This window comes from Vanellus vanellus, assembly GCF_965231255.1.
Source record: "Vanellus vanellus genome assembly, chromosome: 1".
NCBI classification, from domain to species: Eukaryota; Metazoa; Chordata; class Aves; order Charadriiformes; family Charadriidae; genus Vanellus; species Vanellus vanellus.
This window is the reverse complement of record NC_138905.1, coordinates 16,118,740-16,143,305: the sequence shown is the minus strand read 5'-3', so window position 1 is coordinate 16,143,305 and position 24,566 is coordinate 16,118,740. Positions and strand designations below refer to the sequence as shown.

At 41.8% G+C, this 24,566-nt stretch overlaps 1 protein-coding gene across 1 annotated transcript in view; it reads left to right on the top strand.

The window, feature by feature from the left end:
* COG5 (component of oligomeric golgi complex 5) overlaps positions 1–24,445 on the top strand; it is a gene marked incomplete at its 5' end in the record, with an annotated part of 196,203 nt that extends 171,758 nt beyond the window's left edge. The window contains 7 exons of the mRNA XM_082498068.1: positions 1,201–1,263; positions 2,074–2,177; positions 3,535–3,772; positions 12,773–12,849; positions 13,346–13,472; positions 14,031–14,110; positions 23,752–24,445. Coding sequence (XP_082354194.1) covers positions 1,201–1,263; positions 2,074–2,177; positions 3,535–3,772; positions 12,773–12,849; positions 13,346–13,472; positions 14,031–14,110; positions 23,752–23,866 — 804 coding nt within the window. The 3' untranslated portion in view covers positions 23,867–24,445. The remainder of the gene's footprint in view (positions 1–1,200; positions 1,264–2,073; positions 2,178–3,534; positions 3,773–12,772; positions 12,850–13,345; positions 13,473–14,030; positions 14,111–23,751) is intronic.
* Between the last annotated feature and the right edge of the window lie 121 nt (positions 24,446–24,566).

Genomic DNA, 24,566 nt, shown 5'->3' with positions numbered 1-24,566 from the left:
TTGCCATAATGTTAACTTCATTGCTCTATCGTATGCATATTCTCCCATTAGCTGATGAGAACTCTGACAAATGCAGCTTAATGTTGGGTTAAGAGCTGCACCTTGCTATGCATTTGTGCAACTCTCTGAGACTTGGCTGGCCCTTGTGAGCACCGCTATGTGACAAATTGTCAATATTAGAAGCAGATTGAAAGATGTGTCTATAGAGAATAATAACATCTCTCCCTCACTTCTTTCCCATGATTGCGGCCAAACTGAAAAGGGTGAAATCAAGAAAAGCAACACCTCACAAATATCTCTATGCATTGTTGCTGTGGCCTGGAAATGTTTTCAGAACTGAGCACAGTTATGAACAATTTGAATTTACTGGCTTAGTGATGCCAATGGTTATACAGTCTCTGTAAATTAAAACAAACAGATACAGTGCTAGTTGTAGTTAATCGCGTTTAAATCCTAGCCTGATTAGAAAAAAGATTATGAGTACTCCTGACTCTGGATATGTTTAAAGACTGTTAAAAAATGCTAAAAAGCCTATAAAATTTGCTTGGATTTTGCAAACAGATGGTAGATCAACTTTAAGTCTGCTGTCTCTGATGTATTTAGTAATGAACCTCATGTGCCTTAGTGTTGGAGGGAGATCTGATATGATTCAGTCTTTGAGTTCAGTACTTATCTGGCTTAAAATACTATTGTATAGCATGTTCATAACTGTAAGGAAATTGGTCGAATATTCCGTCAGATCATTCCTTGACTTTCAAATCTAATATCATTGTAGCTGTACATAAACAGCTATTTAAAATGTAGTATTACAATAGTCATAATACTGAAAAAGAACAACCATTCTTTGAAATATTTGCCGTAGAGCTGCTTGTATAGTTCTCCATAAATTCTATACTTAGCAGTGGGAGAATACACCACTTATTTTTATCCTGATTCTGTTAACCCTTCAGCTAAATTTCATTTGAGCTCAGCTGAATCATTTCTTTGCCAAGGCAGAAGCAGAGTCTATAGGAAATTTGAGAGCAAAGGACTGATACTGGTGCATTGAAAATTCTGTCTGTATAAAACACATTTGATAGTTATATGTACCTATGTAAACCACTTATTACTAACTCAGTATGTTTTTAAATAAAATTAAATATTATGGATTCTAATAATTTGTTAAATGTTGACTATTAACAATTACTTTAAAATTTTTAGGTCATTACCAATCAGAGCTCATTTCCAGCAGCCGCTGAGCAAACAGTCACAACTGCCTTAAAGGTAATCGAATGTCCATATGCTGCAGGGATAGGGCTGTGCTTTGCTTTGTTTGTTACACTTAAAATGGGCACTTATTTTCCCAGGTATTATTTTGTGTCAGTATATGTTAGTAAAGGTATACAAATATTCTGAAATGTATATGTTGTTGTATCCACAGCTACTATGTGTTGTATGTGCCAAATCACTGCTTGAGTAGCGTTTGTATTCAAGAATATTCTCATAATGGTTGGAACGCAGATGTCAACTAACTGTGAAAATAAATGTCTTTCTCTGCAGCATTCACACGGCAATAACTGGATCCTTCATTCACTCCTTTAGCCCCCCTCACACACACATAAAATTATGATTTTTATGCTACCTGGTGATTTTCTGGGGGGCTATGTGGATGGCGGTGCAGCCCTCTGTGGTTGACAGCTCTCCACATCCGTCCTGCTGTGCGCTCATCTGGGAGGGGTTGTGTGCGGAGGAATGAAGGGCAGCTGGTGTGTCTGGGGAATGAACAGCGGAACGAAGCGTGTGCACCAAAACACCTACATTTACAAACCAGGAATGCCAGATTGTTCTGCACCTTTTTCAAGGAAGGCTTTACATAGAAGTAGTAAACAGCTTTATTTCTGAACTTTACTGGTAAAATCAATTAAAGAGAAATGTTATCTTAGGCTTTTATCCTTCTATTTAGCAGTTTCTAATGCAGAATAATTAAAAGCACTGTTGAAATGAACTGTTTGTCAAGGTGTTTTTGAGGTGTCAAAATGCAAAAGCTTCTAGTTTCTGTTTCCTTACTTCTGCCTTTTTCTTACTCTATTTTAGGCAGTCCATGATCTAATGGGTAGCGCTGTTCAACCATTATTGAACTCTGTAGGAGATTCGGTAGAAGCTATTATCATCACTATGCACCAGGAAGATTTTTCTGGGTAACTAGAAATACTTCTAAAATTTGCCATTGCTTTAGTAAGATGTCCTGCATATGCATAATAGATTGTTATTGCCACAATGTCCTTGGAGCAAGAGCTCTTGTTTGTTGAGGGGAAGGCAATGCTTTATGGTCAATGAACACAGAAAGCAAAATTACACCTATCTATTGAAACAAATTAATCAGGTAGCATCTGTCTTCTCCCCCCCCCCCCCCCTTTTTTTTTGTGTATCTGTTGAGTAAAATTCATTTTAAATAGAAAAATAAAGCCAAGCAGAGGCCATTTTTGTACTTAAAAAACACCTTTTGCTTTCAAAACTTAGTTTTTGTGGACAGTCTTCAGAACTGTCAATATTCTTGGTTCCCAAAATAAATCATATAACTTGTGAATCAAAATGCCACAGAAAAATTTCTCAAGTGTTATTGGATATGAAATGGTTCAAAAAATCTTTTTTATTGAAAGCTCAGATTTAGTGTATTATGCTGTTCTCCCAGAGCATTTTAATTAAAATTTCCAGTGTTCTTTATCTGCAAAGATTGAGTCCTATCTATAATTGAGACTTCCTTCTTGAGCATTATTTTGGTTGTGATCTCTGTTTTGACATTGCTTCTATCATCATCAGATGTCCTGTTTTCTGTCTTGGAAATTCACTGAAAACAGTGTCTTTTCAGAAGTGTTTTAAATTTTCCTTTTTCCTTTTTTTTTTTCTTTTGCCACCACTAGCAAAATACTTCTGTAGGTGGATAAACTGATTCCAGCCAAAGGCTAAGTTTTTTTAGATAGCCTGTATGCTCAGGTTCCTGAGTTTGGAAGAGCTTTTTTGCTTGACTGTGATTCAAAGAAAGAGAAAGGTCATTGATTTCTGTGTCCTGTAGCTTCTGTGCTGCTTCTGTGATAATTAGGTTGACTTTATAATCCTGGGTTTGGAGGAATCTAGGAAACTAATTCTATACAACAAAGAGGTTTGGGATAGGCTAAACTAGTAACCCTGTGGCACGTGCTTGTATTTTCTGATCCATTATTAGAGTTTCAAATCAACAACTGGGACATTTAAATTTAGGGGCTGGATTTGAGGTTTAGGCTCCACACTGATGGAGGCTCTGCAATTTGGGTAGGAGTGGGGTAATTTCCTTTATCTTGTTAGGCTGGGAATGACTGATAAAGAGACTTTTTTTGACTACAGTTTCAGAGAGAACTACACGCTCTTTATTCTGAGTAGAAATGAGACTCTACAATTCATGCCATGACTTCGTGGGGTAGGAAAAAAATGAAAAAGAATCCAATATTTTTTGGTTGTGTTTTAAAGATTAATTTAGCTGTCCCCATTTCTTTTTTCTTTTCTTTTTTTTTTTTTCAGATCATTACCCAGCTCAGGAAAACCAGATGTCCCTTGTTCTCTGTACATGAAAGAACTACAGGGTTTTATAGCAAGAGTCATGAGCGACTACTTCAGACATTTTGAGTGTTTTGACTTTGTCTTTGATAACACCGAAGCCATGGCTCAAAGAGCAATTGAACTTTTCATTCGCAATGCCAGTCTAATAAGGCCCCTCGGTGAAGGTGGGAAGATGCGGCTTGCGGCCGATTTTGCACAGGTACCCTTAATACCGGTTTCTGCTTTTTACTGTTGCTTCACGGCGTTCACTGAAAAGTATCAGTACTTTTGCTCCCATCAAAGTATAAACAGGCAGTTGTAAGAGATCAGTGCATTCCAGTTCTAAACATCCTCTCTGATGAGATACTCTATCCTGCCAAACACATCCACTAAGTAGTTGAAGATCCCTCATCACCGTAAGGCACATTCAGGGAGGTGTGACAGCTTCCTATCAAGTCACCATTGCATTTAAAATCAGCTGTGTCTTGACATTTTATCCCACTTGTCTGACCTCTTCAGTACATCCATCATTTGTCACCATTCATTCACTTTCTCTCTTCTAATGGAATGGTGTGTCACTTTCTTAATCGCTTTATATATCACAGTGCCCGCAGCGGTTAATCGCTAACTCAGCTGCCTTGCAGTGTAGGAGACAAGTTAAAGAAATACCAATATCCTGTGGAAGAACTGCCCTTTCCGTAACAGAACGGCAGTTTTTGTGGAATTCTCTTCATGCCCTGATTGACTTATCTGCCTCTCAGCTTTACTTAGCTCTTATGCTGGACTAAAACACAAAACAAATCGCCATATTAGTTTCAACTACCCGTCTGCATTATCTACTATACTGGAATCTAATTCATCAATAGTAGTACAGTGTGATTAACTTGCCAAAGAATACAGGCATCCAGTAGATTGGTCTGAGGGTCTTGATTATTATTATCCAAGCGGAAAAGGGAGTTTGCACCAGCTGTCTGCATACCAAGTGCTGCTTTTGGCTGGTAGGTGACTAAGGTAGGAGAGGAAGGCAGGGAGGGCGGAATCACTCCGCTCCTGCTTGTGGTTGCTTTGTATCATTTGCCTGTGAGTTACGTATTCCTGAGTAAAGTTTTTTTATTCATTACTCAAAAGTAGCAAATCAGCCTTTAACCACTAAAGTTACAGGGAAGTTTTCAATTGCTTTCAGTGAGAAAGTTCTGCTCCCTTCTCTATTTTGAAGACAATGGCATTAAATTGGAGAAAAAAAAAGGACACTTGACTCCTCCTCTGGAAGGAATATAGATAATTTTTATAATTTATACTGCAATACTAAAGTAAGTTGTATAAATTTGGGAAATATCTTCACTTAATGCTACAGTAAAGAGCATCTGATCTAGGCAGCTATTATAATAATACTAAAAATATCACTCGTTTATCTTTTTTAAACGCTTATTTTTCTCATTCTGACACGGGCTGCCTTTTAAGTGAAAAATGAAGGTATATTTTCATCTGACTGTGGGGGGATTTGCATGTTCTTCCCCACTGTGCTGAGTATAACTCCTGAACGGACAACTATGTGAAGATAAATGTTCTGATTTCTCTTCTTTTGTGCTGTGGAAGAAAAAAACCCAGGTTTTGAATTCATTCTTGTCTCCTGCCTTCAACTGTTGCTGCATCTGGGGGCTGCCTTGTGCTTCACATTGCACCATATTTTTGACTTGTTTAAAAATGAGCTTAAGACAAGAACTAGCTGTGTCCAACCAGCCCCATACAGCCACCGCAATGCTCACTCTGTGCCTTTGAGCATCTCTGCACAGAGCTCCTTAGTGCCTCCCAGGCTGCACAGGGGCTGTAGTGTCCAGAATGGCCTGGACGCTACATCCTGTTGCTCAGGACAACACAAAAAGGACCAAAAACATTTTCTGTGTGGAGGCCATGTTTTCTGGGGTGTGTCTGCCCCTCCCAGAAACCTGGTGGGTTTTGGACACATGCCCATGATGCCAGCTCCTGGTAGCCCCACTGGGGAGGTTGTAGTTGCTCTGACCTGTCCAGGAGTCCAGGGCACATTCGCCGAAATGTGGCTGTCATCCTGAAAAGGATTTTATTCATTTCCATGCTCTTATTCCCATAGCACCTGGCTTTGTTGAGGAAAAGACTTGATTTCTTCAAAGAGAAGGAGAGGTTGCTGCTGCTTTGGTCTGAGGAGAGCAGGGAGCAGATATTTAGCTGGGCTGCTGACCTGATGGGAAGGATAAACTTTTCCAAATAGCCATAAATGCTGCATGCAGGGTTTTTTTTTAGTCACAGAAAGGCACTGCATTGTTGGACTAAAGCCAAACCCGAAGGAAGGGACCTGCCTGGAAAGACACTGTGTGTGTAGGAGGAGGTTTGTTTATAAACTGTTTTTACTTGTGCTCTGTCTTGTAGAGTCATTTTGAATTTTCTGTACTCAGAAAGGGTTACACGTTCCTGCTTAAAACTGGCTTTTGAGATCTGAAATCCCTTTTGGTGTTTTGGGGTTACTTGCAAGCAAAAGACATGGACAGAAGCTTTGGTTAATTGGAGGTTCTGTTATAAACACACACACAGTAAATCAAATAATCTTGGGTTACATCAGATTTTGGGTATCTCATGTCCCTGTGCACATTTCTTTCAGGGCACTTAGATTTACAGCTGCCTTATACTCAGCAGAATAGCTTTGGCTGAGAGTCAGATTTGAAAATTCTTGCACTGGAAATGTGTTTTACTGATAAGTTGCCTCAAAACAACAGGTGTCGACACAGAAGGAGGAAAACTGAGGCTTCAAGTTCTCTTCATTCAGAACCGGGTTCGGTGAGGTGCACAACAGCCAATTTTCTTGAGTAAGGCTCAGCTACTTACACAGTTAGGAATTACTGCTGTGATTCTGTTGAATTGTCTGTCTTATCCCATTTCCAGTGTCAGTATTGCATTTTGCTATCTTGTGCATTACAGATATTTCAGCAGTAAGACTAGGTGTGTGCTAGTGTGGCAGCTGTAAACAGAGGTATGATAGACTTGAAATATGCCTGAATATCATTAATATAATTTCATGAAGATCAATGCTTACAGGAACACAGAAAAAAATTAAGCCATAGAAAATGTCTGCAGTGCTTCAAGGTTATTATCACATACTGTGCTGTTCCTTGGGACTCTTGTTCTTTGAAATATTTCCAGTCTACAGGCTGAATTCACCTCTTTTCATGCTCTCAGTTTTTATGCAGGCAATTGCACAAGATTACTTTTCAGTTCACTCCTATAAATTCCCGGATCAGTTTGTTTTAATTTTTTTTTTTATTTATTTTATTTATTTATTTTTAAGGTGACTATAACTCAGTATTCACGTATGTAATACCAACTTTCAATTTTAATCCAGTACTAGTCAGACTGAAAAAGATGTTCTCCTGGAGGCAAGCAAGCCAGCAATCCTGATGGTTTTGCAACATTTATGTTTCTGGGGAGTACCAGTTCTTCTCCAGAAGACTTTTTAACGTGCTTGGTATTTAGAGTTGTTACAGCACTTAAACTTAGGCACACTTTGGGGTTGGTGGCTTGTAGTTCAGGCCTTCCTAAAACCCAATGGAAGTGCTGGACAATGCAGCGAGGAATGAAATACAAGCATGATCGGTTGAGAAATTTATTTAGAAGAAAGGAGGAATCTACAGTAACATTTGGCATGGAAATTAGTAGTGTGCTGCATAAAGTTTTTAAGCTGATATAGGAAAATAGCTGTTTATTAATAGCAAATAGAAATCATAACCGCATTGAAATAAACCAGTCTAGAAATTGCAAAGACTGAGTAATCTTTATGTTTCATGGCATGAAAGCATGACATGATTTCCCACCTTTTGATAGTACAGGTGTATGTTTGGAGTGACATTTAAGGCAGGACCCACTGTTGGTGCCAAGAACCCCATCTCATGTTATGACTGATTATTTTCAGCCTTGTCAAATGAGCTATTTTTATTGGTCCTGTTTGAGTTAATACTATTCTATATATACCTTCATATATTTCTTATCTAGGTGTTGTTTATAGTTGAGATTTTTGGAATTGTTTAGTGCTGTGTTCAGACAGTTTTGATGGGGCATAGGTAACACCGCCACCAACTCTTCAAGTCTTTATTGATAAATTACTGCAAAATTATTTGATTTTATTGACTTTTCCTAGAAAAATGTTTTTACTGTAGAAGTTAACAATGCTAAATTCTAGTGCAGAATAAATGTTTCTGTCTGCTGGTTAGCCTATGGTCAGAATCTGGTCTTCTGGTTCAATATGTGGCATTAAAAAAGCAAGAATATTAGGCATTTGGGTTTTTAAAAATGTAAACAGATTTGCTTATTTGATCAAATATGATGATACAAGTGTAAAAATGTTTTTTATCTTTTTTCCTAAAAAATTTCCTTTCTAGTTTCTTATGGAGAAGTGACAGCAGCAGGATGCTGTAATCACAGTTGCAGTCCTAAGGACAGAAACTAAGGATAAAATGCCCTTAATGTTTAATGCTAACTATCTTACTGGAAGGAGGAAATGATTTATGATGTGTTTTATTTTGGAGGTATTACAGCTGAAGGATTTACTTAAACATCAGCCATTTTGGAATTGCTGCATGGGGAAGAAATCAAATTCCACATCCCTTCAAGGCCAGCTTCTTTCATACAATAGTTCAGAGCTCTTCTGCTCCCTTGCTTGTTAAAGCATTCTCTCCTGGTGAATGCCTAGGAAAAAGCATTTTGAGTTAACATTTAAAAACTTGGAATTCATCTTGGCCAAGAGGAAATGTGATTGCTAAAAATTTAATGTTAAGATTTTCCAGCTGAAAAGACAGCTGTTTAGCAATGAGAGATCTTGAAAATACCGCAATAGGCACTAAACAATAACTTCACTATGGGGTTTTTCAAAGCACTCTTCAATATATATGCATTATCTGTATCTAGACTACGTATTAAGTTCACCCATGGGTTGCTGAACATAATCCAATTAGAGAAGCCAGCCATGTGATGTATTTTTTACAATATGGCTAGCCAGTGAATAGTTCAACAGATAATTGACCACCTAGCCATGGGCTATGGCAGGGTCATGTGAGAAGAAAAGAAAATATAGCCTTTTTGGGCTTAGAGAGCAAGAATCGTTGAGAAGCAGCATATGTTGGGCAGGAGTCTGCCACTGTGTTCTGCCAAGCATAGCAAAATAACATGAATAAATCATGGAAGAGCAGTGGGTTTTGAACAAAGTTAGAAGAAATGAGGCAGAGTCATTAGGCCTTCTTCTGTTCTAGCTACCTCTTCCTCTTTGGCAGGCATGTGCACTGCCTACTGCTTCTCTTGGAGCCTGTGTTAATGATTATCTCACATTAGTCCATGATGCCTCCGTGGTTGCAAATTACTGCTTGGATTTGTCACTGAATTTAACCTGGATATGGGAATTTTCAAATTTGCAGTTCTGGGGGAGAAATTTGGAAAAGAAACAAAAAGTACTGCTTACTCTTTCGTATGTAAAGTCCATAGGACATGGCTGTATGAAAGGCCTTGCACACACGATGCAAATACTGGCTTGCAGGCAGCCAAAAACATCACCAGACCCGTAAAAGCTCACCCAAAATGCTTTGGGAACTATAGCTGTATATCAGAGCAAAAGCTGCTACAGTATAAACATGCTACATGAATCAACAGTTGATGCAGCTTTAGGTGATGACAGGTAGCAAAACCGAGAAGTGATGTAGGCTCAATCCTCTGCCCAATTCCAGCACCTTAAAAACAGCAGCTGTTCCAGCCAAATGATTCCTCCTTGGCATTCGCTCCCAGGCCAGCAGTGCCGGCCGGCACGATGCTCAGCGGAGGCACAAAACCCCACACAGTGGGCCTGAAGAAATGAATGTAACAGCAGAAAGATGCTGTAGCATCTCACTACATCGTCGGGCTCAGACAAATAGCTAAAATTCAAGCGAAGAAAAGAATCTTAGTTATTATGCAAAGTATAGTTTTTATTGGAGAGATTGGGTTATAACACATAGCAGACTAGTGTTGTAAATTTAAAAAAAAAAGTTTCTGTACATTTTTACCACATTAGTTTTCACTCATTCCCACTCTTCATGAGTCAATTTGAGGTAGTATAGTATGCTGCAAAGCTTAAAAACAATTTTTTTTTCTTTGGCAACTAGTACTTCACGAATCAGCCATCTGCTGCCATTAAATCTATCTAGTTCTAGCAATACTAATAATTTCCTACAGTGAATAAAGGTTGAAGATGAAGTAATAGAATTTTCCAAAGTAAATTTTATTCTTTAGTACTTAAGACTAAAAATGTTGATTTATGGAAGCTGCCAAGTATGTTCAAGAGAAATCATTTAAATTTATTTTAATAAGGAATTGGTTAAGCTGTAGAAAGTTTCACTTACATCTCATTACATCATATTATGTTTCAGGAGTGAAACAATCATTTAAAACTTATTAAGCAAAATTATATTTTGCTATGCTGGGATTTCTTTCCCCCCATGAGTACAGTTTGATCCATGCATCTCTGTTTCTGCAAGTCAGACTGGCAGTTTGTTGCCTGCTTTCAAATTCTCTAAAGCACCTAAAAGAATTATCTTCTCCTTGCTTCTTCACAGCTACAAGCCCATGGCTCCCACCAGAGCTGGGACACCAGCTCCTGCAGGATATCAGTTACTTCCAGCTGCCCCTAGCCAATACTGATGCCTGAAAAGAAGCTCTGGAGAAATCAGAGTCTTGCTCCCGTTTGTTTTTTAGGGTCTGTAGGGTTCTTGTATTATGATGCAGCAGAGCCTACTTAATTAGCTCCCCTTTTTGGCTACTTGCTTCTGATCCTGTGCAGCAGACCGGCCTCTTGGCTCCCATAGATGCTCAAAAGTGTCCCGGGGGATCTGGGGGAACAACATGTTGAACTTCCTCTAAGCTTCATCGCAGTTTGGAGTTGGAGCACCTACTTGCAGAAACCCCCAGGGAGAACCTGCCTGTCCTGGGAGCATGCACTCAACCTTGCTCCCTTGTGCTGGCAAATTCGGCAGACGGCACCACAGCTCCTCCTCAAGTGTGGGGATGCACAGTCTGATGGATGGCGTGGTTGCTCAGGAGCTGCAGGGCTGGGTTGTACATGCTCTTCAGCCCAAGGAACCGGTACCCCTTGCGTCTGCATGTGGGAGAGGTGACCTAGCCCTCAGGCTGCGAGGGTTATGGGGGGACATGGCAGGGATCCCACCCAGCCATAGAGAAGAGGTCAGTTCATAGCAGAACTAGAGCAGAAGATTTGGAGGCCAGAAGGGCAGCAGGCAGCTAGGCTGTTACCCAGGGCCAGAGCGTTCGTCTGCAAGAAGACAGAGATCCTTATTTCTTCTTCCTGGATTTTTACCACTTTCTGCTTAATATGAAATGCAGATTTCAAGTGGCCAGGTAGTGCTTGATGTGGGCCATGTACTCCAAGGTTCCTTGGAGTACTTCCAGGCTTTGCCCTGCCTGTAGGCTAGCTCTGTGGGGCTTTCCCCATCGCCTTTCAGAGGTGTCCTCCTCTCCTTGTCTGTAGACAAAGCGTTGGTGCATGGGTCAGGCTCTCTGGCTTTCCCAGCTTTGTCTAACTGAGTGTCGTGTAGATGGACACTCCCACATGACCCACCTGACCTATTTTAGATGTCTGCCTCAGGGGAAGATGCATCACGCTCCAGGAGTGGCTGTTTCTCTCCACTGAGTATGAAGAGAACCTGTAGATGTTGAGAAGTAGGTGAGATGACTCCCACCCTGCCACCTGCTTTTTAAGATGGGTGCCTGAAGTATATGGGCTTGATTTGCATTAATTGCTAATTTAGTTTCTTCTTGGTTTAGGTGAACTGTGGCATCATAGTTCGCCGCACTTTCTTGTTTATGCTGGAACCCCGGCACAGTTATGTGCTCTTGGGGAAGCCGGTGGCCCAGCAGCCAACTCTGTCTGAGGAGATGCTACAGCAGGAAAGAATAATAGTATTAAATACTACACTGTAAATAGTGTCTTATCATAAACGCTTTGAAACTTGTTCGGCAATGTTACTTAAATGGGAAGGCCTTTGTATGGTGATTCTGATCTTGTTACTTATTTTAGCTCTTGTCCTTTGAAATTTGGCTTAATTGTGCATTGTAGAATCATAGAATCCTCTAGGTTGGAAGGGAGCTTTAAGATCATTGAGTCCAACCATTGTGTAGTCTTTCAAGTTGGGGATTTTAAAAAAACGTACGTGGAGAATAAAGCTTGCATCCCTCCGCTCCTAATACTTCAGGAATGTAAGAAATAAAGATTTAATCCATATCTGGCTAAAATTACTTTACCTATGGTTTTTTTGAGTGGCTGTGTTGGTATTAGTGTGCATATTAACTGAAATTTTGCCATGTAATGTTCATGTTCGGTCTGGGGTCTGGAAGTGAAATTGTTTTCTCTCACTTCTGTGTCCTCACTGTTAATGAAGAATCCGTGACAGAATTTAGTGTCACGTGAATGATGCAAAAACCCAAGCAGAGCCTGGCTCTTGTTCAAAAAGGCAGGTGAAGTCCAGTGCTTAAAAACAGAAAGTGTTTAAAAATTGTTTACTTTTAAAGATGGCTGCTGTAACTCAGAGACCAAACAGTATGAAAATGAGTATGAAAAGAATTCTTCTACTGACGCTCTTTTGCCTGTGATTCCATATGACCTGTGGCAATAGGTCCCAGCTGCCTTCTATTTAATCTGCATACGTTTTGTGCCCCAGAATTTGGGATGGAGTGTTCAAGAAGGAATCAGTTTGGCAAAGGAAAGGTGCCCAGCTGAAATGGGTATGCATTTTTACTGCTTTAGGAGTGATTTGTGGAGACCTGCCTAGATTTGCTTTCTTCCCAGGCTGCACTCAGGTTTTTGGAGTATTGATGTAAGTGCTTCATTGGGAAACTCATCACCAACAAAATAAACCTGCTGCAAGAAACAAAGCTTCAGTCTCAGAAAGCTCACAAGACCACTTCTGTTCTCAGCTGTGGGCTATCACTATTGTTTGTCATGGGCTGCTCCCTGCGTTGCCAAGAATAAGGCAAAAGCCTTGGCTTGGGCAATGCAGTATGGAAGGAAAGGATAGCGTCTTGTCTCAAATTCAGCAACCAGTGAGAAGTCAGTGATTTGGTCTGCAAGTCTGGAGTATTGCTTAAAGGCAGAGTACTTCAATACCAAGTTTTCTATTTTGGAACAATCTAATTCAAATTAAAATGTTTGTTTTTATAGATGGAGTTAGCAGTAGCACCGCTGTGTCGGCGAGTCTCTGACCTTGGGAAATCTTACAGACAGCTGAGGTCGTTCAGGTGAGTTGCATTCGCAGGAACTAGCGAGTGGCAGTATGACCAAACTGTGTTTCAAAACTGATTTATTACCTCGTGTTAGTTCTGACTGAACTGAGAGTTTTTTTGGCAACACCCACCTGCAAATTAGAAATAGATTAAAGTTCTTTTAAATTTTATGCAGAATATAACTATGATTTAGCAATCTTTGTCATGCAAATGTTGGCCAAATTGTACTTTTTTGTGTTGCTTTCAGTGCAACTTCTGTATGACAGTGAGTTCTGTAGTTTAAGTGTTTTCACTGGAATATAAAATTTACAGTCCTGGGTTGTTTAATTACAATAGGTAACTTCTGTAAATTTTTATAAACTGAACCTGTGTTGAAAACCTCAGATGCAGACTAGTGAAACAAAATCAGATGATTCTATCCTCACACAATATTGTCACTGTATAGGCATTTTTCTAATGCATAAGATAAGCTTTTTCTTCCTTTCACAAGTATATTGTTACATTTTTCCAGACCGCTGCTGTTCCAGACCAGTGAGCATATTGCCAGCAGCCCAGCTCTGGGAGAGGTTATTCCATTCAGCATTATTCTTCAGTTCTTATTTACAAGAGCACCACCAGAGTTAAAATCACCCTTCCAGGTAATAAGATCAACCTGTCTTTCCTTTCGAGGTGTCCTAAGGAGGAGCGAGCATTGTAGTTCGCCCTAGTTATTTTAGTTAAAAAGTATTCAAGCTCACACTTTATATGAACTGTTGGCTTTTGTTTTTATTGTGGCAAAGGTGTTATGGTCATTGCCTTCATATTTGGATTAATTAACAGTAGGAAGATGATAACCTGATTTTAATAGACTCTCAATTCTTTAATATTCTGTCAGCTCATAGAAGAAATTGCAGGTCTTATCCCAGACTGCAAATTGCCTGGATCCTGCTCGTGTAAGATGTGGGACATCTAGATTCAAACCCCTGTCAGAATTGGGCAAACAGCTGATGTAGGAGATCACTTCTGAGCTCCCAAATAATGTATTGGGCTATTGCTGTTAATTGTCTCGGATTCCTTAACTCATTCCGCGTCACGGCAGTATTGGCAGAGCCCCATGTGGCCTTCTTTTATGTCATCTTTACTTCTGAAATTGGTGTGTGTGTTTCCTTTGTCACATTTATGTGTAATTGGTATTTGTTTGTGTTTCTCTGTATCAGAGGGCTGAGTGGTCCATTGCCCGCTACTCCCAGTGGCTTGATGATCATCCATCTGAAAAAGACAGGCTTGCTCTCATACGGTAAAAATCATGTTGCTTTCTTCTCTACATTTATGATAATGGAGCTGTAATTTATCTGTACACCAAGACTGGTCTTGAAAAGTAAAAAATGTGCTATTGGAGATGTATCATAAATACAATTACTCCTCTCTGCTCATGGGATGAGTTGCAAAACAGGAGAATATATAAACTGAATACTTCTTTCTGCCCCCCGTACCCGAACCCTCCAGTGCCTTTGGAGGGAGCACATAATCCTCTTGCGAAAGCAGGAAACCATGCACAATGATGGCTGAAATTAATACGGTGTTTTAGAAAACTGCCTCTCTCAACTGTTGGAAAGTCAAGGCTGCAGCCGTCATGTCTTCTGTATCACGAAAGAGAAGCTGTGGAGCTTAAGCAATGAAAATGTAGGTAGGAATTTAGAAATGGAAGACCCTTGTTACCCCCTTACAATGTTATTCTTCAGAAAATCAACCCTGGGATCTTTAGGAAGTGATAATTACATCAGATTTTTAAAATCTTCTCAGGTAGATGACTTTATAGCTAAATACTATTTTGCATCTTAAAATGTTAGGAAAAGTTATGAAGAGTCTTGTTTTTCAAAACAAGCAGATTTTTAAAGTATGTTAGAACAGATGTGTTACATGAACATGACAGAGCCAGCCTGAGGATCCTCAGGATTCAAGACTGAGATGTTCATTTGGCTCCTAACACCCTAACTCTTCCAGCCACCTTCTCGGTGTCCTATCCTGACCTCGGTGTCACCCACTCCAGTGGCACGGGAAGGGTTGTCACACATAGCTGCACCAGGCTCGATCTGGCCTGGGAGCCAATGCTGCCATTGAACTTCTGCCTGTGGAAGTTGCCAACTTTTGCTGAAATCATAAAAGCTGACTTTTAAGCTCCAGCCAGCAGTGTTTGTGCTTGAGGAGATCGACCATTATCTATCCACACTTTTGAAGTAGCCAAGAGGAATCTGCTATAAATATTTACAGTTCTTGAAGCTGATAGCACTATACAGTCCAGTGTAGTGCTCGAGCCAATTAAGGAAATACTAGTTAATCACCAGTAGCTGTTAGTAGGATTTATTTCCAAAATGTTAAAATGCAAACTTTGTCTCTTCGTATGTGTATTAAAAGAGTATTTTTTTTAAATCGTACATGTTGTTAGTTTAATTTGGCTAGAAAAGTAGGTTTTCTTGAATCTCAAGCCATGACACCTTGAATTACAGGCGAATGGGTAATAGGTACAGGGCTGATACAGCTCTATATGTAACAGATATGAGTATTTTGATTGTAATTTCTGTCCTGATAGTACTGGCAAAACTGACAATGTTGAATTTCAGATATGTTAGCGAAAGCCAAGAATGCAAATAATTTGAGAACTGATGGGATTTTGTTCTCTTCAGTCCTTTTACACAAATTTGAAAATGCCATCCTTAAACTACAACACATTTTTGTCTTTGTTTGCAATTAAATTTCATCCAGACTGATTCAGTTAATGGGCTTGCTGATGGTCATGCTCAGACACTGACAAATTGCTCTGACCATGGAGGTATTAAGGGACAAGGCTTTCAGGCAGCGAGAGTGTCATCCATGAGACCAAGTAGCGCAGCTGGAATACTTAAGCTGTTCATTTCAATCCTTTCATTGAATCCTTTATTCACTTTGCATGAAATACCACTATTAAAATATTTTAACTTTGTAATCTCAAGAATGTACTGCTGCAAGGTTATCACTTGGCAAGGCTATCACCTGAGCATTTTACAGTGAGACTGTGGTCCTTTTGCTTTGCACTGTGGAGTGCTGGGACATTGCTCGGACATCCATCCTTCCAGGGCACGGAGAGGGCAGCTTTGGAGATCTGACCTTCCTCAAGGCCTCTGTTGGCACTCCAGTGGCTCTCCCCTACTCTTGGAACGCCAGAGCAAGGCTGTTTGTCACTCACTGCCCACGCTTGACTGCTTCTCCATCCATCCCCAGGCCCACCGCTTGCAGGCACCACTCATGCAGCTTTGCTGAGCCGCGTGAATTAACTACACTGGATTTGTCAAGCAGACTCTTCCCTCGGGTGGTTTGGTTGGCAGCTCCTGTCTGGGAGCAAAGAGCGGGGCTAGCTGAGCAGCAGCTAGGCATGCAGTGATTTAAGGGGATGGTTCTCCTTTGCAGACACTGGTAACCTCTGTAGGCATTGCTGCATGCATTTGCCTTTTTACCATCTCCTCTCATGCCTGTTAGTCATTTCTGAACAGGCCAGTTACCTGTACATAAGGCAGGTAAGCAAGCGTCTAGTATGAATATATTTCACTCATATTTTCTTTAACACTCTATTGGAAGATTTCCGAGCCTGCTCTTCATGTGTCTTATATGAACCTAAGTTGAACTACAAGTGCCTTGCTCGTTTGTCTGGAGTCTTTCATCATTCACCCTCTTCAAGCTTTTCGCGCCCGTTGTTGTGCAGCTGTGCTAATTGAACCTCGGATATTTTGAGCCTTCAGATCCCTGCACTGGCCTATATCAAGAAATTATCTTTACGTTTGCTGCAACCTTGCAAATGCTAATTTTCTGCAACTTCCCTTTGTAACGACTGTGCAATTACTCTAGGGACCTGCTCCTTAGATATTAATTTACTTGTGTTATCAGAATCCTTACAGCTTCATATTAAATCTAATTGCAGCGCTTCTTCCGCTCTGTAGATCTGAAATGCTTCATATGCAACGTGGTGTCAATGTTATGAATTAGTGGCATTCTGAGCATTTTTGTGCATTTCTTTCTGCTTGTGTTCAGCGTGAAGGGTGGGGTGTACCTGGCCGGAGGTGTATTAGCTACGCTCCCTTTATAGTCAACAGAGAGAAAAGGGGGCTGCTGGGGCTGATTCGTCTTATCCTGAAGTGGGTACCTAAAATAGGTCAGTTGCATTGTGTCCTGAAAGCTCCATTTTCTCCGCTCAGCGAAGGCAGCGTGGGCTGGGGCACGGGAGCGCTCTCAGGCAGACGGCTGCCCCGCAGGCAGTTACAGCGAGGTGAGGTGACCCTGCTGCCGGCATCCTCCCGGAGCTGGGATTGTGTTGAAAGGAGCGCTTCTTTAAGCAGCCAGGGCACTTTTTTTCTTTTTCTTTTTAAATTAAGTTTGAAAACTCAACCTTTCTTCCATAAAAGAAACCTTCCTGTTAGACGTGGCAGGATTGAGCCAGCCTGAAGGACACTTCATCCACCTGAGGGCCGAATTCTTATCTTTACCATTCAAGTGTGGACAAACTCCCCGTATTCAAGCTCACTGTTGCTGAGTCGAAAGCCAGGACCAGTGAAGTGTTCATTTTTGCAACGAGCTGATGTCCTGAGCCAGAGAGCGGCTCTGACCACTAACCTGCCAGGGGGCAGGGACCAATGTCAGCTTGGGGACCACCACGAAAGCCCCGTCTGTGTGGTAGGTTCAGTCTCGCCAGGCACAGTGGTGTGACAGCTTCGCCGCAGAGAGCGGAGCCGTGCTGGGGCGCTGCTCCGCTCTGCTTAAACCAAGCAGGCGGCAGCCACACGGCGCGGCTGGAGGGCTGCCGGGCACTGGCTGCGACACCCGCGCCTCCGAGCGCTCCCCCGGCCAGCGCCAGGCCATCCGTAAAAACCCTCAGTGTCAGATACACTTGTCTGTCAATGCACGGTTCCTTTGATCTCTTTATTATGCAATCCGGAATAAACCGGAGATGTCTCTTACTAATCTGCTGTCCTGCAGATGCTGCTGCTGGAGATTTTACTGTTCGGTTTTACAGTAACTTTTATAGCACTTGATTAAATAGATCCGGTGTCAGACAGATAAGTGCTTACACAGCGTATTTTCCATTTTCCTCTTTGCCCTGAAGTTTGTAGTGCAAACAGATTTTTAATAAAATACTAAACAAAAGTCTTGGCCCTGCTGTCCTCCAGCTGCCCCGCTAATTGATCGGGACCTGAGTGCACATGGCACCACCCCACTCCTGAACAGAAAGGTGATCTCTGCCTCTTCTGAAGCTTACAATTTAAGTCAGGCTCCGTTTGACCGAGTCAGAGCCCAGGAGGGCTAATATTCACAATTCCATATAAAATTAACTAATTAATTAGAATAATTCTAAATTACACGCATTAAGATCCCTTCAAGAACCACAGCCCAAATCATGCTGCTTTTTTTTTTTTTTCTTTTAACTGTTGATATAAATCTTCATGGGTTGAAATAACATTTTGAAAAAGAACTATCTGGGACTTATATAATCAGCTTGTCCTGATTTCCAAGAAAGCTCATGTTTTTGCTCAAGCAAGTGAAGTAATTTAATAAGTGCTTTAAAATCCTTTTCCTTATGTAGGAGGGCATCTTAAACTTAGATATTTTTTTTCCCCTTACTTCTTATGGTATTTTTAATGAAGCATTAATATATGCAGAACTTCCCACCAACCCTCTTTCCATAGCTCTCTTTTACAAACAATATTTGTAATGTATACCATAGCTTGTCTTTTAAAATAGAAACAGATTGCTGAACAGGTTTTATGTCCTTTATTAGACTGGAAGATGCTGAATTTAGGGCATTATTTAGTCTAATCCCTTCGAGAGTATGTTTTGTATATTACATAAACAGGGTTTCTTCCATCTTCTTAAACATCGGTAATATAACTATAAATTACATCTTTTTATATGACAACAGCTGTGATCTCTTCTGTGCTGGAGACTCGATGATACTGCTTTCACCTGTGATGCCATTTATTTTTCCATTACTACTTATGCACTAGTGTTTTTACAGTGTCCTCTACAGGAGCAAGCCTACCTTTTTTTTTTAATGGTAAAATAGTGCATCTGAATTGAATTCTGTACTACCAGCATACTTTACAAAAGCTCATTTGAGCTAAGACCAGTGGAGTTTACAAAAATGTCATCATAAAATCTGGATTTCAAGTGTTAACATTGCTACTAAACTAATTTATTTCCCAAAATGAGGTACAGTAATGTGGGCATCTCGGCAACTCCAGTGAAGCGTATTGTTACGGGTTGCCCACATGTTCCCATCCCAAATGTACTTCTGAAATCACATCTATTTTATGACCATCAGTTCTTTCCATTACCTCTCCCAGCCCATTCCTCCCTCGCGCTCTGAAGCAACCTCACCGTTATTCTCTGGACTCTAACCGTCCTTTCTCCCTGGATTCATGATTTCTGCTGTTTTACTACCTGGACCTTCCATTACCAGGGATGCTGTTCCTGATAGGATGGACAGGCTCCCTGGCCTCTCGCCATCATGTTGTTACCACAGGCAGCAATGCAGAGGAGAGTTCCCTGAGCTGATCAGAGCTTCACCATGATTATGAGCTGTTCCGTGGTCACCAGGCCGGGTATGGAGCTCCAGGTGTCTGTGGATGCCCCTTGGCTCCCAGCCTTTAGCAGCTGCAGCAGCTTTTCATCCTGTCACTCAGTGTGAGGCCCCTCTGGCCGCTTTCTTACACCTGCCCGCGTGGGAGGCAGACTGCTGCTCTGCCTTGATGGGTACATGAAGCAGGTAGGTCTCCGGCCCAGTTTTGCTCTGGAGGTGCCCGTGTCCTCTGTTTGGTGGTAGATGTTTCTCCACGACTTGTTCATTCCCTTGGCACTGCAGTTCCCATCAGTTGTTCCCCAGGGTTACAGTGAAATCCCCACCAATGGGAGATGTGGCATTTGCAAAATAACCTTCACAAGTCCATCGCTGAGGAGTCGAGGGAGCCTTGACATGAGTGTAACACTTGGTGAGAGTCGGTGCTTGCCGTGCCTTTGTCATGGATTTGGCCATTAGTGAAACTCTTACTGTCTGAGAAGAGCCAAGCTTTTGTTTTAGCATTTCACATCACGTTATTGGTTATGAATTGCATTTTAGCATTCAGCTTTAGAGCATTTAAATACTTTTATTTGAGATGCAAGCACGGGACATGGGAAAATAGTGAATGCTTTTAGTCTTAGCGTATTGAGAAAGCTTTTATTTTCATTGTTTAATGTAAAGCTGTACAAGCTATTTTAGAAAAATGCCTGAGAATTTGCCTGACGATTTACCTTATAGTATTGATGGAGTAGTAATTATTGGTTGTTTTGTGAACTGAAAGGAGAGTTAGTTAAGATGCTCCTGGGTTGGTCATATTGATGAAGTTGTCTCTTTGAAACAACACAAGCAAAGCCACAGTAAAAGAGCAAGCACAGAAGAGAGCTGACAAAGACCAACCTCTGTCAGCTCTTGGTCTCTGCTGGGAATGAGAAGGGTCTGGGCAGTTCTGAGGCCACCAAACAATTCACTGAGTTCCTTTTAGCTGCTTTTTGAGTTGTAAGAGGACAGTGGCTGCCACTGATGGAGTTGGTTTTGCCAGTTGAATCAGATTCTTTTGAGGCAGGAGAGGAAGAAAAAAGATAAAAGCTGCTGGATGCTAATGCTGATGTTTGGCACTTAGCGTAGCCTAAATCTCATTCCCTCTTATTTGATGTGATGGGAATAACAGTCTGGCTAAGTATCATCAAGGGCTGACATTGAGTGGGTTTGGGTGCTGCTGCCTTTCATCTGAAAGGATCTGGTTATCTCTGTCATCTTTTTCAAGGGCTTTTTCGAAGCAAGGAGATAAAGTCAGAAAGGGATAGCAGTGTTACCATCTGGATAATGATGCCAACCCACAACTTCACCAAGAGGTGTCAGAGCTTTCTAAGTTAAGCAGGTCAATATGTTTTTTTCCTATTTTCAGCTTTTGATGACTTCTAAAAACTATTTGGACCCAGCAAACTTTGGGGAGTGTATAGAGGAGAAGACAGGGACACTGGTGAGTGGAAGGGGAGAGATTCAGCAAGATGAATGACAGAGTAAGAAAATGGTCACGGGGGTTTCTCAGCTGTCTTTTTAATACAAGGGACTGTTCTTTGTAGAAGGTAACTAACATGTTTAATGATTACTGCTGACCAGAGCACTTGAGTGCTGACCTCAGTGGAAATGTGAGACACACCTGACTCCTGTGAAGCATCGCCATTCATCTTGATGGGATCCTTGAGCCTTCCCTGCCTGCCTCTCCCACCTACTGCTCAGTCTCCTCACCACATGCTCTGCCCCTCATTGCCATGAAAGGCCAGTTTATCTAAAAAGCACGCTACCTGCTGTCCCGCTGTCCCTTTCCCCTAGTCTCTCTTCTTCTCTTTAAATCTTGGGATTTAAAACTTCCCTGTGGATGTTCCTGATCTCTCTGCAGTCCGTCATGCTGAGGGCCTTCGCTGGGAGTGACGGGAGCTGCACCTGAAGCATTTTGTGGCTGCAGCAAGCAGCTTTTTAGTTGTTGCCTCTTTCCCTGTAGATGCTGTGCTTCTCCCCAGAGACCATCGGGAAGGGCAGGCTGAAGGTTTTCAGGGAGCTGACCAGGTGCAAAATGTCAGCTTTATTTTGGCTAGATAAAAGAAATACTCTTTCTCTGCCTTTCTGGCTGTAATGGACGGTAACTTTTCTCTTGCTGTTTGTTGATGTGCAAAACAAGCCAAGTACCTCTTCAGAGTGTGTTGGTACCTGGTGTGGACGCCTCAGCAGTCACTCACTAGTAAGTTGTTATCAAAATTGATGCGCTCTCAAGTGCATCCCCACCAACACAAGGGACTCTGCTCAGTCACTTTATTCTTCTGAAACCTCTCAACTCGCTCCAATAATGCAGTCCATCCTCCTTTTGCATCACCTCAGCCTCAGTGTCCCCTGGGTTTCAGCAAAGAGGGTGGCTGAAGTACAGCTGCCCCCACCTGGGGATAGCAGGAGCTGTGGTGGGCATCATCTCGTGCCTATACTGGTTCATTCCCATCCCGTGGCACAGCTGCATGCTTCACTCTCCCTGTCAGACTCCATTAGCCACAGGCCAGGGAGTCCAACTGCAAGTGTGAGTGTGTGTGTGTGTGTACACGTGTGGACACAGAGCTCATCCTGTCACACTCTGGCAGGGAGGCTTTACAGATCAGCACCTGGCTTTGATGGAGGTGAGAAGTGTTGGCAGGAGTGGATGCAGCCCCAGGACCAGCTTGCGGGGCCAGGCTGTCATTGCTGTCGCTGGCTTCTCAGAAACCAAAGCTCAGCCTCCTCTCTCCAGCAAACCCAGTATGGGCTTTTGGCCTCAGGAGTGTCTCCCACTTGTTAACTTCGCTGGAGATTCCCAGCAGCACCCTGGCATGGGCGGGTTTTAGTTTTCATTTAGGAAGTTCAGAGCCCTTGCTGGTTTAGCAACAGCTTTACTGGCAGGCAACAAAGTGTACCATGACCCTGCTTCGCCCTACCATCGCCTAGTCTGGATTGCCGGTGTCTTACGTAGGTGCTGCAGCATCCCAGAGAGGTCCAGGCCTCTCATCTCTCATCATCCTAGTCCAGGAGGACACTGTGTGTGAAACACAGGCAAAGTGTCACCCCCTGGTGTTTCTGCTTTCTTTAGTCCTTGCCTAATTAAACGCCTGCTCCAGTTGCCAGCATGCACGCAGGGGTTGGCGGTGCTGCTGTGGGTCTCCTGAGCTCTGGGCAGGAAGGCAGTATTTCACCGCAAGCTTGGCTGCAGTGAACATAAACACAGCTCTGCCTGCCTTGGCCCAGGCCACTATCTTACAGCACTTGATGTGTATTTATATGCACGACACTGCTGCTGTCTGCCTCCACCCCACGGCCCCCTTCACATCACCAGATGTGTGTGACAAGCACCCACCTTGACCCAGTGGGACTGGGAATGTTCCTGCCATGTTACCAAATCCCAGCAGATCCCTGACTGGCTGAGCAGCCATACTGGTGTGTCCCATGCTTCCATAAAGGAATAGGGGAGAGAAAAATCCCCGGATTGCTCCCCACTTAGTGACCCAGTGCGACAATTTCAGCTCTGCTACCTGGGCACCTGCAGCAGGACCTGCCGCCCTACGGAACAGCTGTTATGAGAACCCATATTTAAGTATGGCAAAACTAACTTGGCCCACTTAATGAACTATTAACTAAAATAATCTCTGAACAGATCAGCATTTACAAAGTTTTACAGATATGCAGTCTTTCAACACCATTTACTAGACTCATTGGCTGAAAGGTGGCCCTGTGTTGTAAGCAAGTTATGTACAAAGTGCATAAACACAATTGCCCCTTTTAGCTTTGAAATGTATTTATGTAAATCACAAGACTCCTGCTACGTGTGACATCCTACGACAATGTGTAAGAAAAACACAGCAGAGACACACACACATACACTTTGTCTGCAGGTTAGCGCAGCATTCCCCAAAGGACAGCAGCAGTTCAAAAGACTTAGCCAGGAAATCACCTGAAGGCATCTCACTTGCTCACCAGTGCCCCAGTTTTCATTCTCCAAGTCGTACTCTCAGCGTCTGCAGCAGCTGGAGTCTATTCTTTTCATTTCTAAAGGTTACCAGTACAGCAATGTGCCTGAGTCTGTGCGTCAGAGCTGTCATTTCAAGCCATCTGCAACATGCTGCTGCTGATGATTTAAATGTTAACTTGTTCGCTCCTCAAAACATGCAAGGAGGAAGAGAAAGAGCATGAAACAATAACGTAGAGCTTTGTAAGGCCTTTCTTGCCCACTTCCTTCCTCAGGCATATACGACCATCTGAGGAAAATTCCACAGATCCTGAACTTACTGTACTTGTCTGAAATTTAATTGCTTTAGCTACTTTCCTTTTTTTTTTTTCAGCGGTGCACTTGAAGCTTATGTTCAATCAGTAAGAACGAGAGAGGGAAAGGAGTTTGCACCAGTCTACCCCATAATGATTCAGCTGCTGCAGAAAGCGATGGCGACCCTTCAGTGAAGGTATTTGGACAAACGTCTCAAAATAGGGACTGGACAGTAACACAGTCACGGGTCTTGGGTGCCACACGTATGCTCGTGGTTCACGTGATTTCCAAATACGCAAACTTTACAATGGAAGTGTTTACCTACTTCATCTATGAAACGCCTGTCATCTTGCTTTACCTTCACATTACTGGACCTTATTTATACACAAATATTATAAGGAAATAATACCATTTTTATGTGCTGTAAATCTACATCTAATAAAAATGCATCATTCTTTAGTATTCCTTTTGAATTTAGAAAGGTGTAAAATTAGAACGTACTTAAATATTACAGTATAATTGCTGAATATCTCAAATAAGGAAGTAGCTCTTTTCCTACAAGTATAAACAGTTGAATACATTCTAGCCTTATTCAGAAAAGCGTACTTTTGAAATTCTGGCATCATCAGTTTCCATCTAAAAATCACTAATTTTAACACAAGGAAAAATATTTATAACTAATGTGATTCTCTACTGCAGCGCTACTCACTTTGAAATAATTTATCTTGATTTCAACTCTCCTTTTGCTTAAACTGTAATAAAGATCACTGGCTACCCAATGCTGAATTCAGTATGTGAAATTCTTCCGCAGCGTCCTAACTAGACATCAAAGTACACCTCAGATGGGTTCACATAAAGACTTCTACGCAGAACATATTCATCTTTGCAGGGCTG